The sequence below is a fragment of the Panulirus ornatus genome, chromosome 46 (genome assembly GCF_036320965.1).
Source record: "Panulirus ornatus isolate Po-2019 chromosome 46, ASM3632096v1, whole genome shotgun sequence".
In the NCBI taxonomy this organism is placed as follows: domain Eukaryota; kingdom Metazoa; phylum Arthropoda; class Malacostraca; order Decapoda; family Palinuridae; genus Panulirus; species Panulirus ornatus.
The window spans coordinates 26,373,872-26,389,853 of NC_092269.1; the positions used below are offsets into that span (position 1 = coordinate 26,373,872).

Below are 15,982 nucleotides of genomic sequence, written 5' to 3' on the forward strand. Positions count from 1 at the left end.
CCGGGATATAGTATGTTTGTATATCGGTACCTGCAGCAGAAATAGGATGTTCATATATCAGTGGCTGCAGAAAATAAGAAATATATACTTTCAAACACCTTCTAGCTATTGTATGATTTGTAAATACTAGATTTATCTTAACTAAATTCGTAACTGATTTTTCCATATTGCATCGCTCTAACATTTCTCTTTCTATTCGCTAGTCTCGCATATACTTCGTGTCCTGCATGGCACTAGAATCATCAGTGGCCGTACACAAAGAGATAGATTTGATAGATAGATAGATAGATAGATAGATAGATATAGATATATAGAAAGTTAGGGTAAAAGAGAGGAGAGGAGAGAGAGGGGAGATGAGAGATTTAGAGGGAGAGGGGGTGGAGAGAGGAGAGAGAGTGAAGAGAGAGAGAGAGAGATGGGGGAGGAGGAGAGAGATGGATGAGAGATGAGGCGAGAGAGAGAGAGAGAGAGAGAGAGAGAGGAGTTTGGTCCTAAATCTATCCTGATGATGGTGTTCAGGATCATTTGGGTTGTGCTCGTAACAGCCCTAATGACCCTGTCGATCGATAGGCCTAAATCTCAGTTAACCAACCAATTTATCCCCAAATATATCATTAACCGAAGGTTTTGCCTTAATGGGCCCTATCTGATCCCCGTATCACCACTCCCTCCAGCTGCGTAGATCACACCACACACACACACACACACCACACACAACACCAAAATACACCACACACCCACACAAAACCCCCCAACACACCCACACCACACACACACACACACCAACACACACCACACACACACACACTCCCACACACACCCCACCCAAAACACACACCACACACACCATACACAACACACACACACACACCAACACACAACACACACACCACAACACACACACCCACACACACACACCCACACCACACCCACCACACACTACACACACACACCACACACACACACACACACACCACACCCAACACACACACACACACACACACAACACACACACCCACACACACACCACCACACACACACACACACACACCACACTCCCACACACACACACACACACACACCACACACACACACAACACACCCACACACACACCACCCACACACACACACACACCACCCACACACACACACCACCCACACACACACACACCCAACAACACACCAAACCCCCACACACCACACACCCACACACACACACACACCCCCCACACACACACCCACACCCACAAAAAACACACACACACACACACATCCACACACACACACACACACACACACACACCACACACACACACACACACACACAACACACACACAACCCACACGACTCACAAACACACACACACACCACACAACACACACCACCACACCAACACACATACACACAACACCCACACACACCACCACACACAACACACACACACACACACACACACCCACACCCCCCACACACCCACCCAAACCCCACACACACACACACACACACACACACACACACACACACACCCAACACACAAAACACACCACACACACACACACCCCACACACACACACCCACACCACACACACACAACACACACACACACACACACACGTGCACCTACTCGTTGATGGTTGGGTAGAACTCGGGGATGTGGTTTGGTCTGGAGCGGAGCCCCGCAGAAGGCGAACAGGCCCACACAATGAAAAAGCATCTTGAAACACCTTTAGGGGAAGGGGAATGACTCGAGTTGGTGAGAATGTTCCCCCCAGCCAGCTGGCACTCTGTGTGTAGTGTTCATTATGTGCCCCAGCCAGCTGGCACTCTGTGTGTAGTGTTCATTATGTGCCCCAGCCAGCTGGCACTCTGTGTGTAGTGTTCATTATTTCCCCAGCCAGCTGGCACTCTGTGTGTAGTGTTCATTATGTGCCCAAGCCAGCTGGCACTCTGTGTGTAGTGTTCATTATGTGCCCCAGGCAGCTGGCACTCTGTGTGTAGTGTTCATTATGTGCCCCAGCCAGCTGGCAATCTGTGTGTAGTGTTCATTATGTGCCCCAGCCAGCTGGCACTCTGTGTGTAGTGTTCATTATGTGCCCCAGGCAGCTGGCACTCTGTGTGTAGTGTTCATTATGTGCCCCGGAAGTTTGGGCCCCTGTGTGTAGGGGTTCATTATGTGCCAAGTGGCAGTGGCACTCTGTGTGTTTGTGTTCATTTTGTGCCCCAGGGCAGCGGCACTCGTGTTTTAGTGTTCATTATGTGCCCCAGCCAGCTGGCACTCTGTGTGTAGTGTTCATTATGTGCCCCAGGCAGCTGGCACTCTGTGTGTAGTGTTCATTATGTGCCCCAGCCAGCTGGCACTCTGTGTGTAGTGTTCATTATGTTGCCCCAGGCAGTTTGGGACTTGGGGTGTTTGTGTTCATTTTGGCCCAGGCAGCTGGCACTCTGTGTGATGTGTTCAGTAGGTGCCCAAGACAGCTGGCATTGTGTGTGTGTGTGGTGTTCAGTAGGTACCCAGGACAGCTGGCATTGTGTGTGGTGTGTCAGTAGGTGCCCAGGACAGCATGGATTTTTGTGCGGTGTGTCAGTAGGTGCCCAGGACAGCTGGCATTGTGTGTGGTGTGTCAGTAGGTGCCCAGGACAGCTGGCACTGTGTGCGGTGTGTCAGTAGGTGCCCAGGACAGCTGACACTGTGTGTGGTGTGTCAGTAGGTGACCAGGACAGCTGACACTGTGTGTGGTGTGTCAGTAGGTGCCCAGGACAGCTGGCACTGTGTGCGGTGTGTCAGTAGGTACCCAGGACAGCTGGCACTGTGTGTGGTGTGTCAGTAGGTGCCGACAGCTGGCACAGTTGTGTGCGGGTTTTGTCAGGGAGGTTTCCCAGGACGCTAGCACTGTTGTGGTTTTGTCGTAGGTGCCCGGACAGCTGACACTGTGTGTGGTGTGTCAGTAGGTGCCAGGGACGCTGGCATTGTTGGGGTGGTGTGTCAGTAGGTGCCCAAGACAGCTGGCACTGTGTGTGGTGTGTCAGTAGGTGCCCAGGACAGCTGGCACTGTGTGTGGTGTGTCAGTAGGTGCCCAGGACAGCTGGCACTGTGTGTGGTGTGTCAGTAGGTTGCCCAAGACAGCTGGAAAAAACCCTGTGTTGTGGGTTGTGTCAGTAGGTGCCAGGACAGCTGGCATGTGTGGGGTTTGTGAGTTGGTGCCCAGGACAGCTGGCTGTGTGGGTTTTTTGCCCCCCCCCCCGTAGGTGCCCGGGACAGCTAGCACTGTGTGGGTGTTAAAGTAGGTGCCCGGACAGCGGGCATGTTTTGTGGTGTATCAGTAGGTGCCCGGACAGTGGCACTGTGTGTGGTTTTGTCAGTAGGTCCCCAGGCAGAGACATTTGTGTGTGGTGGTCGTAGGTCCCCAGGCACCGTGTTATGGTGGTGAAATCGTGTTGGTAAATCTACGTGTGTGTGTGTTTGTCTGTGTGAGAGTAAACCGTAGTGGGTGTGGAGGAGCACAGTGGTGACCGTGTCTGTGGCAGTGATGAAGTGAGTCAGGGTTCCACACGCATTTGCAGACTTTACTCTTAAAGGTTATAGGTAACGGGTTAAGACGAGTCAATGAAGAGCATTACACAGCTTCAATGTACGAAGAAAGGAGGCAACACAACGACCAATCCTCGTGTGGCTGGTCTGCACACAAGAAAGTAGGAGAAGGAGCAAGCAGACGAGTGCCACGATATCCAGGCTGAAGTGGCAGGGATACATGCTCAGGAGAGCACCAACATCATGTCGTCCAGAAAGTGATGTTTGGGAAGAGGTTGATGGCTGTTGAGTTAGTGAAAAGGAAGGTCCTTGATTCCATTCCGGCTAATAGAAAGGTGGAGGAAAGGCCACCGTAAATATACCAGCAGTACCCACCCCATCTCTTCTATACTAGGGCGAATATATTCCCTGTAGGCAGGAAATAGCCGCCCGTAAAAAAGAAAATAGATGAGGTAGTAAAACATCGCATCCAGCTTTTGGGAAAGATATTTTGGAATGTTGATCATATGGGGTCTGCAGGCTAGGGTGGAGCATATGATTATGGCCTACATAATTTTACTATTGCTGGGGAAATGGCCGTATTGTGAAATTGAACAGTGGGAAAACAGTGCTATTTGGAATGAGATATATGGAGATATTGCGTTATAGCCTTAATGAATTGAAGCCTTATTGAAGACTTTTACGTGGAGTCTACTAACCTTTTTCTTGTTCCTGAGGACGTGAGCGTCCCTCGCGTCCTCAGCGTTGCCAGGGGTCCGGGCTCCCCACAGCTCCCAGCCCATCCTGATGTAGGCGAAGGAGATGATCCCCAAGGGCACGAAGAACTGGAGCCCCACCATGGTGTGGGAGTACGCCAGCATCATCACAGGGTTGATGCCCTCCTGACGAAGGACAAATAAATGACTGTATCAGATATAATGTTAACTACCTCACCAGGATTGCAAGACTTGCCAGTCTGTCATTATCCTCTTTTCACACACTATATATATATATATATATATATATATATATATATATATATATATATATATATATATATATATATATATATATATATATATATATATATATATATATATATATATATTGGGAATCATTACCTACACAAGAAGAAAATCAGCAGGGATGATCTGCCATTACCAGCGCCTCTACTCACACGCGCGAGACAGAAACATAAACCAGGTATGTGTACAAACATAAGGATACGGATGGAATTTGATGAAGATGAAAATGTTGAAGGACACAGATGTATTTGGCACATGCAGACGCTGGAAGAACAACATAGCCTCAATGACGCCACTGGACGTATCTCCTGTACGTCATAAGGCTGCAAGACCTCATACAGTGGCGAAGAATATGGTCAGAAACGATCATCAGGCCTTCCACAATCACGAGGATCAATATCTTCCCCACCACCGCCAGGGGGAACTCAGAGGTATCAGATATGAAGGCAGAGAGAGAGAGAGAGAGAGAGAGAGGAGAGGGGGTGAGGGTTTTACACAAACACTGGAGGAAAGAGCGAGACGTGAGTGGTCATAAAACCGTTCATTCCAGTACTGTATGAATGCACTTCTGTTGGCCAGTATTTCGCCAACGTAGAAATTAATGAAGAAACCATAGGTTACTAATGACCTCCTGGTCACCACTGGAGACCTGCTTAATTCGTAGGATTAAGATCATTAATAGTAATTAATCTATGGATAGGCATTAACTTTTCCAATATGGTGATAGTAAATGTACAGTTAATTGTCGCGTTCATCTATCAAGTATAAGAATGAGAAAAAAGCATCTAGAAATGTCACCAATTATATCATTAATAAGGGAGGAGGCAGAAAGCATTAGCTCTGATCCAGAGTAATTCTCTGTCTATATAGTCGACCAAGGTCAGCAGGCAGAGGGAGAAGGGCATAGTGTTTACCACTGGGATATATAGATTACATGTAAGAACATCAATATTGATGATAGGACACACACACACACACACACACACACACACACACACACACACACACACACACACAGTGGAAGATGGCCTATTCAAACAATACACAATGGGAAGGATTACAGTAGGATGGAGGTGCAAGGTGGTGTTGACAATACATAATCCCTCCAAAGAACTGCACCGGCTCAGAAAATAGTGTACAAATGATGCCTACAGTGAAGGAACAGTGTGCGTGACGTGAGAAACAGTACATCATACACTTCTTTGTGATGGTATAGCACAAATAATGGAAGAGTTCAATCATAAAGAGACAGACCAGAGGAGTTTGGATTCCCATGGTGATTGAGAGTCATGGAGGCACAAGATTTTAGAGTATATACAGAAAAATTTCCCATACCAACATGCCAGTGACTACATTAGAATGAGAGGGACTCATATACTATCATTACGAGATCTTATCTTCACAGATAGTAGCAGAGAAATTAAGATCTTCATATACGATACACTAACCGATAAGAATGATCCTGAGGACAGTCTGATTATGTGGCCATTGAGCAGGTATTAAGGCCAGAGATAAGACCAGACTCGGATTAAGGATATAATCTTGGAAACTACACAAAACTCAACGATTTCTACGGTAATGTAACCGGGAAATGGAATTCAGTAGCCAGGAACCAGGGAATTGTGGTAAAAGGTTCTGTAAAAACTACGGTGGAGGAGTAGGAACATGGGCGTCTTTAGCTTTAGATATAGAGCGAAGGTTTAGAAAGAATGATATGCAGTTCAACAGATGGTAAAAAGCGAAGGAACTTCACGATGTGATGTGACAAAGATATAGGCGGAACTTCAACGAGAAAGCATTTATAAGATATAAGAGAGCAAGGAGAGGGGATGAGAATGAAGGAACAGAGAAATTGTAAAAAAGAGAATTGTGGACAGGGAACAGGATGAACCAAGGCTTTCCAATAGATTAATCACGAGTAACTTGTCAGTCAAGGAGCACCTAATCAAGGAAAGGGATTCAGAGGGAGGAGTTGAAGAGGATGATAATAAAGATCCGCGAGGAACTGAATGACGAGGTCAAAAATGTTTCCACGGTGGAAGAACACTACAGCCCCACACAGATGAGATGGACTGGCGGGGGAGGAGCAGGAGGAGATACTGGAAAGGCATGAGATATCTAGAGATGAAACAGACAGAATGAGTCTTAGATCATACAAGGCACGTTCTCCTTACGAGGTTTCTTCATATGTGCCGAGGATGTATGGAGAAGGACTTGACAAATGACTTATTGTTCAAAATATCACTGGCAAAAGGTATAATGCCCTGGGAGTGGAGGAGATCAAACGTCTTACCTGTCTACAAGAAGAAAAAAAGAAGGATCAAGCGCTTCAGTCCGGACGTGTCTCGCTGACGAGTCTGGTTTGTGTGTTATTGGAAAGGACAGTCAGACTTCTTGCAGACGAGAAATTAAGCAAGTGAGGGATGTAATTCTATATAGGACACGTTAACTGCCTTAGATAATGATAAAAAAACGTTAAAAAATCTATAAATAGGTGATATTTCACACTGTCAAAAGTTCCTGTCATGGTTGTAGCCTTCACGCTTGAGGCTTGTTTGTCCTCCATTACGGGGGCAAATATCTTCCAATTACTGTCCCTCACTCCAGCGGACTGAGGAACAATTAGTTGAGGCCCACGCCATCAGGAACACTGAGTGTCATGGTGTCTGTGTATTTGGTCCTGGCGGTGTTGTTCTCAAGGATTTCACCGCATATGTTTATCTCTGTGCCAGGGTCACAAGAGCAGTGGAGAACGTATGTTAATCTTGGCATTAACAGTCAACACCTGATGAAGGTGCTTAAGACATTTTTGCCTGGGTGGATGTGCTTGTCGCTCGACGTTGACACGGCCTTAATGACCCTGGTGGTTGAGGGACGTAAAGCCCAACCAACTAACCAACCGACCGACCCACTTTACTCTTTGGGTAAGTGCCACGTTCTCTTTGTTCTCTTATTGTTTATACGTAACCTTTTCTCTTTATCCCTTTATACTCTTTCTGTTAATCCCCCCCTCTCTCTCTCTCTCTCTCTCTCTCTCTCTCTCTCTACGCATTCTCCTTACCTCACAACTTCATAACTTCGTATTTACCCATTGACAGCAGTTACGTGCTCTCTCTCTCTCTCTCTCTCTCTCTCTCTCTCTCTCTCTCTCTCTCTCTCTCTCTCTCTCTCTCTCTCTCTCTCTCTCTCTCTCTATCTCTCTCTCTCTCTCTCCTTGAGAACTTACTGGGGCACAGACTGGTATCTCCTCTTGCGTTCTCGTGTCGGTCACGTACTTGACCCTGAGGGCTATGGCGTTGGGGATAGCCAGGATGGTGCTAGCCAGCCATATGAAGGCGATCAGAATCTGCCAGGAGGAACAAGGGACTATTTCAGTTGAGGGTCATGGTTGCCAGGGAGTAGAAGATAAATAGGTTGGTACACTCTCTCTCTCTCTCTCTCTCTCTCTCTCTCTCTCTCTCTCTCTCTCTCTCTCTCTCTCTCTCTCTCTCTCTCTCTCTCTCTCTCTCTCATCATTATTGAAGAGACAAATACTTATCTTCGTTGTTGGTATACTTGGGACTGCACGGAATATAAATCATATAAACATATACGGGAATGGCTGTTGTGTATCTTGTTTTTTCGATTCTTCATATTCGTCAGTATCAGGTAGCGCCAGGAAAAGAAAAAAAGGCCACATTAGTTCACACTCAGTCTCTAGCTGTCATGTGTAAAGCACCGAAACAGCAACTCCCTTTCCACATCCAGGTCCCACACACCTTCCATGGTTTACCCCAAACACACATATCATCTTTGTCAATATTTCCTCACTCATTCTCTCCATGTGTCCAAACCATTTCAACACACCCTCTTCTGCCCTCTCAGTCACTCTCTTTTTATTACAACACATCTCTCTTACCATTTCATAACTTACTCTATCAAACCACCTCACACCACATATTGTCCTCAAACATTTCATTTCCAACACATCCACCCTCCTCCGCACAACTCTATCTAAAGCCTACGCCTCGCAACCATATGACATTGTTGGAAACACTGTTTCTTCAAACATACCCATTTTTGCTTTCCGAGATAATGTTCTCGCCTTCCACACATTTTCAACGCTCCCAGAACCTTCGCTCCCTCCCCCACCCTGTGACTCACTTCTGCTTCCATGGTTCCATCCGCTGCTAAATGGACTCTCAGATTTCTAAAACGCTTCACTTCCTCCAGTTTTTCTCCATTCACGCTTCTCTCCCAATTAACTTGTCCCTCAACCCTACTAAACCTAATAACCTTGCACTTATTCACATTTTCTCTCAACTTTCTTCTTTCACACACTTTACAAAACTCATTCACCAACTTCTGTGTTTTAGAGTGTTTTAGATATCTGGGAGTGGATCTGGCAGCGGATGGAACCATGGAAGCGGAAGTGAATCATAGGGTGGGGGAGGGGGCGAAAATTCTGGGAGCCTTGAAGAATGTTCGGAAGTCGAGAACATTATCTCGGAGAGCAAAAATGGGTATGTTTGAAGGAATAGTGGTTCCAACAACGTTGTATGGTTGCGAGGCGTAGGCTATGGATAGAGTTGTGCGTAGGAGGGTGGATGTGCTGGAGATGGGATGTTTGAGGACAATATGTGGTGTGAGGTGGTTTGATCGAGTAAGTAATGTAAGGGTAAGAGAGATGTGTGGAAATAAAAAGAGTGTGGTTGAGAGAGCAGAAGAGGGTGTTTTCAAATGGTTTGGTCACATTGAGAGAATAAGTGAGGAAAGATTGACGAAGAGGATATATGTGTCGGAGGTGGAGGGAACGAGGAGAAGTGGGAGACCAAATTGGGGGTGGAAAGATGGAGTGAAAAAGATTTTGAGTGATCGGGGCCTGAACAAGCTGGAGGGTGAAAGGCGTGCAAGGAATAGAGAAAATTGGAACGATGTGGTATACCGGGGTCGTCGTGCTGTCAGTGGAATGAGCCAGGGCATGTGAAGGGAGCTGTGGTTTCGGGCATTAGCACATGACAGCTAGAGACTAAGAGTGAACGAATGGGGCCTTTGTTGTCTTTTCCTAGCGCTACCTCGCACACATGAGGGGGAGGAGGATGTTATTCCATGTGTGGCGAGGTGGCGATGGGAATGAATAAAGGCAGTGTGAATTGTGTGTATGTGTATATACGTATGTCTGTGTGTGTATATATATGTGTACATTTAGATGTATGGGTATGTATATTTGCGTGTGTGGACGTGTATGTACATTCCTGTGTATGGGGGTGGGTTGTGCCATTTCCTTCGTCTGTTTCTTGCGCTACCTCGCAAACACGGGAGACAGCGACAAAGGAAAATAATTAAATAAAAAATATAATATATATATATAAATATATATATATTATAAATATATATAATATATATATATATATAATATATATATATATATATATATATATATATATATATATATATATTCCTATAAGTCCACGGGGAAAATGAAACACGAAAACACGATGTTTTGCACAATTACATGTTTACCAAATGGCGTCCTAGCTTCGTCTCTTCGATATATATCAACTGACTGTTTATATTTCTCTCTTGTGTCTCACCTGATGATGTGATTATTTCATGAAGTGCACTTTGGGAACTTTTCGTGTTTCATTTTCCCCGTGGACTCATAGGAAATCTTGATCACGCGCAAAATTGTGATCCTTTCCAATATATATATATATTATATATATATATATATATATAATCTTTTTTTTTTCAAACTATTCGCCATTTCCCGCATTAGCGAGGTAGCGTTAAGAACAGAGGACTGAGCCTTTTCGGAAAAATCCTCACCTGGCCCCCTCTGTTCCTTCTTTTGGAAAATAAAAAAAAAAACGAGAGGGAAGGATTTCCAGCCCCCCGCTCCCTCCCCTTTTAGTCGCCTTCTACGACACGCAGGGAAGACGTGGGAAGTATTCTTAATCCCCTATCCCCAGGGATACCTATCCCCAGGGATAATATATATATATATATATATATATATATATATATATATATATATATATATATATATATATATATATATATAAATATATATATATATATATATATATATATATATATATATATATATATATATATATATATATATATATATATATATATATATATATATATATATATTTGTTTAATTTGTTTACGGATGGGGTTGTTAGGGAGGTGAATGCAAGAGTTTTGGAAAGAGGGGCAAGTACGAAGTCTGTTGTGGATGAGAGAGCTTGGGAAGTGAGTCAGTTGTTGTTCGCTGATGATACAGCACTGGTGGCTGATTCACGTGAGAAACTGCAGAAGCTGGTGACTGAGTTTGGTAAAGTGTGTGAAAGAAGAAAGTTAAGAGTAAATGTGAATAAGAGCAAGGTTATTAGGTACAGTAGGGTTGAGGGTCAAGTCAACTGGGAGGTAAGTTTGAATGGAGAAAAACTGGAGGAAGTAAAGTGTTTTAGATATCTGGGAGTGGATCGGGCAGCGGATGGAACCATGGAAGCGGAAGTGAATCATAGGGTGGGGCAGGGGGCGAAAATCCTGGGAGCCTTGAAGAATGTGTGGAAGTCGAGAACATTATCTCGGAAAGCAAAAATGGGTATGTTTGAAGGAATAGTGGTTCCAACAATGTCGTATGGTTGCGAGGCGTGGGCTATGGAGTTGTGCGCAGGAGGGTGGATGTGCTGGAAATGAGATGTTTGAGGACAATGTGTGGTGTGAGGTGGTTTGATCGAGTAAGTAATGTAAGGGTAAGAGAGATGTGTGGAAATAAAAAGAGCGTGGTTGAGAGAGCAGAAGAGGGTGTTTTGAAATGGTTTGGGCACATGGAGAGAATGAGTGAGGAAAGATTGACCAAGAGGATATATGTGTCGGAGGTGGAGGGAACGAGGAGAAGTGGGAGACCAAATTGGAGGTGGAAAGATGGAGTGAAAAAGATTTTGTGTGATCGGGGCTTGAACATGCAGGAGGGTGAAAGGAGGGCAAGGAATAGAGTGAATTGGATCGATGTGGTATACCGGGGTTGACGTGCTGTCAGTGGATTGAATCAGGGCATGTGAAGCGTCTGGGGTAAACCATGGAAAGTTGTGTGGAGCCTGGATGTGGAAAGGGAGCTGTGGTTTCGGGCATTATTGCATGACAGCTAGAGACTGAGTGTGAACGAATGGGGCCTTTGTTGTCTTTTCCTAGTGTTACCTCGCACACATGAGGGGGAGGGGGATGGTATTCCATGTGTGGCGAGGTGGCGATGGGAATGAATAAAGGCAGACAGTGTGTATTGTGTGCATGGGTATGTATGTATGTGTCTGTGTGTGTATATATATGTGTACATTGAGATGTATAGGTATGTATATTTGTGTGTGTGGATGTGTATGTATATACATTGTGTATGGGGGTGGGTTGGGCAATTTCTTTCGTCTGTTTCCTTGCGCTACCTCGCAAACGCGGGAGACAGCGACAAAGCAAAATAAATGAAATATAAATAATATATATATATATATATATATATATATATATATATATATATATATATATATATATATATATATATATATATATATATATTCCTATAAGTCCACGGGGAAAATGAAATACGATAAGTTCCCAAGTTCATTTTCGTGTAAAAATCACATCAGGGGAGACACAAGTGGGAAATATAACAGTCAGTTGATATACAACGAAGAGACGTAGCTAGGACTCCATTTGGTAAACATGCGACTGTCCTTAAGAACGCATGTTGTCAGTCTCAGACAATCGCATGTTTACCAAATGGCGTCCTAGCTACGTCTCTTCGTTGTATATCAAATGACTGTTATATTTCTCTCTTGTGTCTCCCCTGATGTGATTATTACACGAAAGTGCACTTGGGAACCTATCGTATTTCATTTTCCCCAAGGACTCATAGGAACATACTTGATCACGCGCAAAACTGTGATCCTTTCCAATATATATTCATTTTTGCTTTGTCGCTGTCTCCCGCGTTAACGAGGTAGCGCAAGGAAACAGACGAAAGAATGGCCCAACCCATCCACATACACATGTATATACATACTTATCCACACAAGCAATATATACATACCAATACATCTCAACGTATACATATATGTATCTATATATATATATATATATACATACACACACAGACATATACATATATAGACATGCACATAATTCATACTGTCTGCTTTTATTCATTTCCATCGCCACCCCGACACACATGAAAATAACCACCCCCCCCTAAATGTGCGCGAGGTAGCGCTAGGAAAAGACAACAAAGGCCACTTTCGTTCACATTCAGTCTCTAGCTGTCATGAAATAATGCACCGAAACCACAGCTCCCTTTCCACATCCACGCCCCGCAGAACTTTCCATGGTTTACCCCAGACGCTTCACTTGCCCTGGTTCAATCCATTGACAGCAAGTCGACCCCGGTATACCACATCGTTCCAATTCACTCTATTCCTTGCACGCCTTTCACCCTCCTGCATGTCCAGGCCCCGATCACTCAAAATCTTTTTCACTCCATCTTTCCACCTCCAATCTGGTCTCCCACTTCTCCTCGTTCCCTCCATTTCTGACACATATATCCTCTTGTTCAATCTTTCTTCACTCATTCTCTCCATGTGACCAAACTATTTGAACACACCCTCTTCTGCTCTCTCAACCACACTCTTTTTATTACCACACATCTTTCTTGCCCTATTATTACTTACTCGATCAAACCACCTCACACCACATATTGTCCTCAAACATCTCTTTTCCAGCACATCCACCCTCCTGCGCATAACTCTATCCATAGCCCACGCCTCGCGACAACATATCATTGTTGGAACCACTATTCCTTCAAACATACCCATTTTTGCTTTCCGAGATAATGTTCTTGACTTCCACACATTAATTAACGCTCCCAGAACTTTCGCCCCCTCCCCCACCTTATGATTCACTGCCGCTTCCGTGGTTCCATCCGCTGCATCCACTCCCAGATGTCTAAAACACTTTACTTCCTCCAGTTTTTCTCCATTCAAATTTACCTCCCAAATGACTTGTCCCTCAACCCTATTGTACCTAATAACCTTGCTCTTATTCACATTTACTCTCAGCTTTCTTCTTTCACACACTTTACCAGCTTCTGCAGTTTTTCATACGAATCAGCCACCAGCAATGTATCATCAGCGAACAACAATTGACTCACTTCCCAAGCTCTCTCATCCACAACAGACTTCATACTTGCCCCTCTTTCCAAAACTCTTGCATTCACCTCCCTAACTACCCCATCCATAAACAAATTAAACAACCATGGAGATATCACACACCCCTGCCGCAAACCTACATTCACTGAGAACCAATCACTTTCCTCTCTTCCTAAACGTACACATGCCTTACATCCTCGATAGAAACTTTTCACTGCTTCTAACAACTTGCCTCCCGACACCATATATTCTTAATACCTTCCACAGAGCATCTCTATCAACTATATCATGTGCCTTCTCCAGATCCATAAATGCTATGTATAAATCCATTTGCTTTTCTAAGTATTTCTCACATACATTCTTCAAAGCAAACACCTGATCCACACATCCTTTACCACTTCTGAAACCACACTGCTCTTCCCCAATCTGATGCTCTGTACATGCCTTCACCCTCTCAATCAATACCCTCCCATATAATTTCCCAGGAATACTCAACAAACTTATACCTCTGTAATTTGAGCACTCACTTTTATCCCCTTTGCCTTTGTACAATGACACTATGCAAGCATTCCGCCAATCCTCAGGCACCTCACCATGAGTCATACGTACATTAGATAACCTTACCAACCAGTCAACAATACAGTCACCCCCTTTTTTAACAAATTCCACTGTAATACCATCCAAACCCGCTAACCTTGCCGGCTTTCATCATCCGGAAAGCTTTTATATATATATATATATATATATATATATATATATATATATATATATATATATATATATATATATATAATATATATATATATATATATATATATATATATATTATATATATATAAATATATATTATATATACATATATATATATATATATATATATATTTATATATATATATATATATATATATATATATATATATATATACATATATATATATATATATATATATATATATATATATATATATATATATATATATATATATATATATATATATATATATATATGACTTGACCCTCACCCCTACTGTACCTAATAACCTTGCTCTTATTCACATTTACTCTTAACTTTCTTCTTCCACACACTTTACCAAACTCAGTCACCAGCTTCTGCAGTTTCTCACATGAATCAGCCACCAGCGCTGTATCATCAGCGAACAACAACTGACTCACTTCCCAAGCTCTCTCATCCACAACAGACTTCATACTTGCCCCTCTTTCCAGGACTCTTGCATTTACCTCCCTAACAACCCATCCATAAACAAATTAAACAACCATGGAGACATCACACACCCCTGCCGCAAACCTACATTCACTGAGAACCAATCACTTTCCTCTCTTCCTACACGTACACATGCCTTACATCCTCGATAAAAACTTTTCACTGCTTCTAACAACTTGCCTCCCACACCATATATTCTTAATACCTTCCACAGAGCATCTCTATCAACTCTATCATATGCCTTCTCCAGATCCATAAATGCTATATACAAATCCATTTGCTTTTCTAAGTATTTCTCACATACATTCTTCAAAGCAAACACCTGATCCACACATCCTCTACCACTTCTGAAACCACACTGCTCTTCCCCAATCTGATGCTCTGTACATGCCTTCACCCTCTCAATCAATACCCTCCCATATAATTTACCAGGAATACTCAACAAACTTATACCTCTGTAATTTGAGCACTCACTCTTATCCCCTTTGCCTTTGTACAATGGCACTATGCACGCATTCCGCCAATCCTCAGGCACCTCACCATGAGTCATACATACATTAAATAACCTTACCAACCAGTCAACAATACAGTCACCCCCTTTTTTAATAAATTCCACTGCAATACCATCCAAACCTGCTGCCTTGCCGGCTTTCATCTTCCGCAAAGCTTTTACTACCTCTTCTCTGTTTACCAAATCATTTTCCCTAACCCTCTCACTTTGCACACCACCTCGACCAAAACACCCTATATCTGCCACTCTGTCATCAGACACATTCAACAAACCTTCAAAATACTCATTCCATCTCCTTCTCACATCACCGCTACTTGTTATCACCTCCCCATTTACGCCCTTCACTGAAGTTCCCATTTGCTCCCTTGTCTTACGCACCCTATTTACCTCCTTCCAGAACATCTTTTTATTCTCCCTAAAATTTACTGATAGTCTCTCACCCCAACTCTCATTTGCCCTTTTTTTCACCTCTTGCACCTTTCTCTTGACCTCCTGTCTCTTTCTTTTATACTTCTCCCACTCAATCGCAT

The 15,982-nt window shown here is 43.6% G+C and overlaps 1 protein-coding gene across 1 annotated transcript in view; it reads right to left on the bottom strand.

Moving 5' to 3' along the window:
* The window catches only part of LOC139763339 (substance-K receptor-like), a 571,743-nt gene that overhangs the window by 19,973 nt on the left and 535,788 nt on the right, over positions 1-15,982 (bottom strand). The window contains exons 5-6 of the mRNA XM_071689360.1: positions 7,761-7,880; positions 4,229-4,411 (exon numbers count right to left, since the gene is read on the bottom strand). Of these exons, the coding sequence (XP_071545461.1) occupies positions 4,229-4,411; positions 7,761-7,880 (303 nt within the window). The remainder of the gene's footprint in view (positions 1-4,228; positions 4,412-7,760; positions 7,881-15,982) is intronic.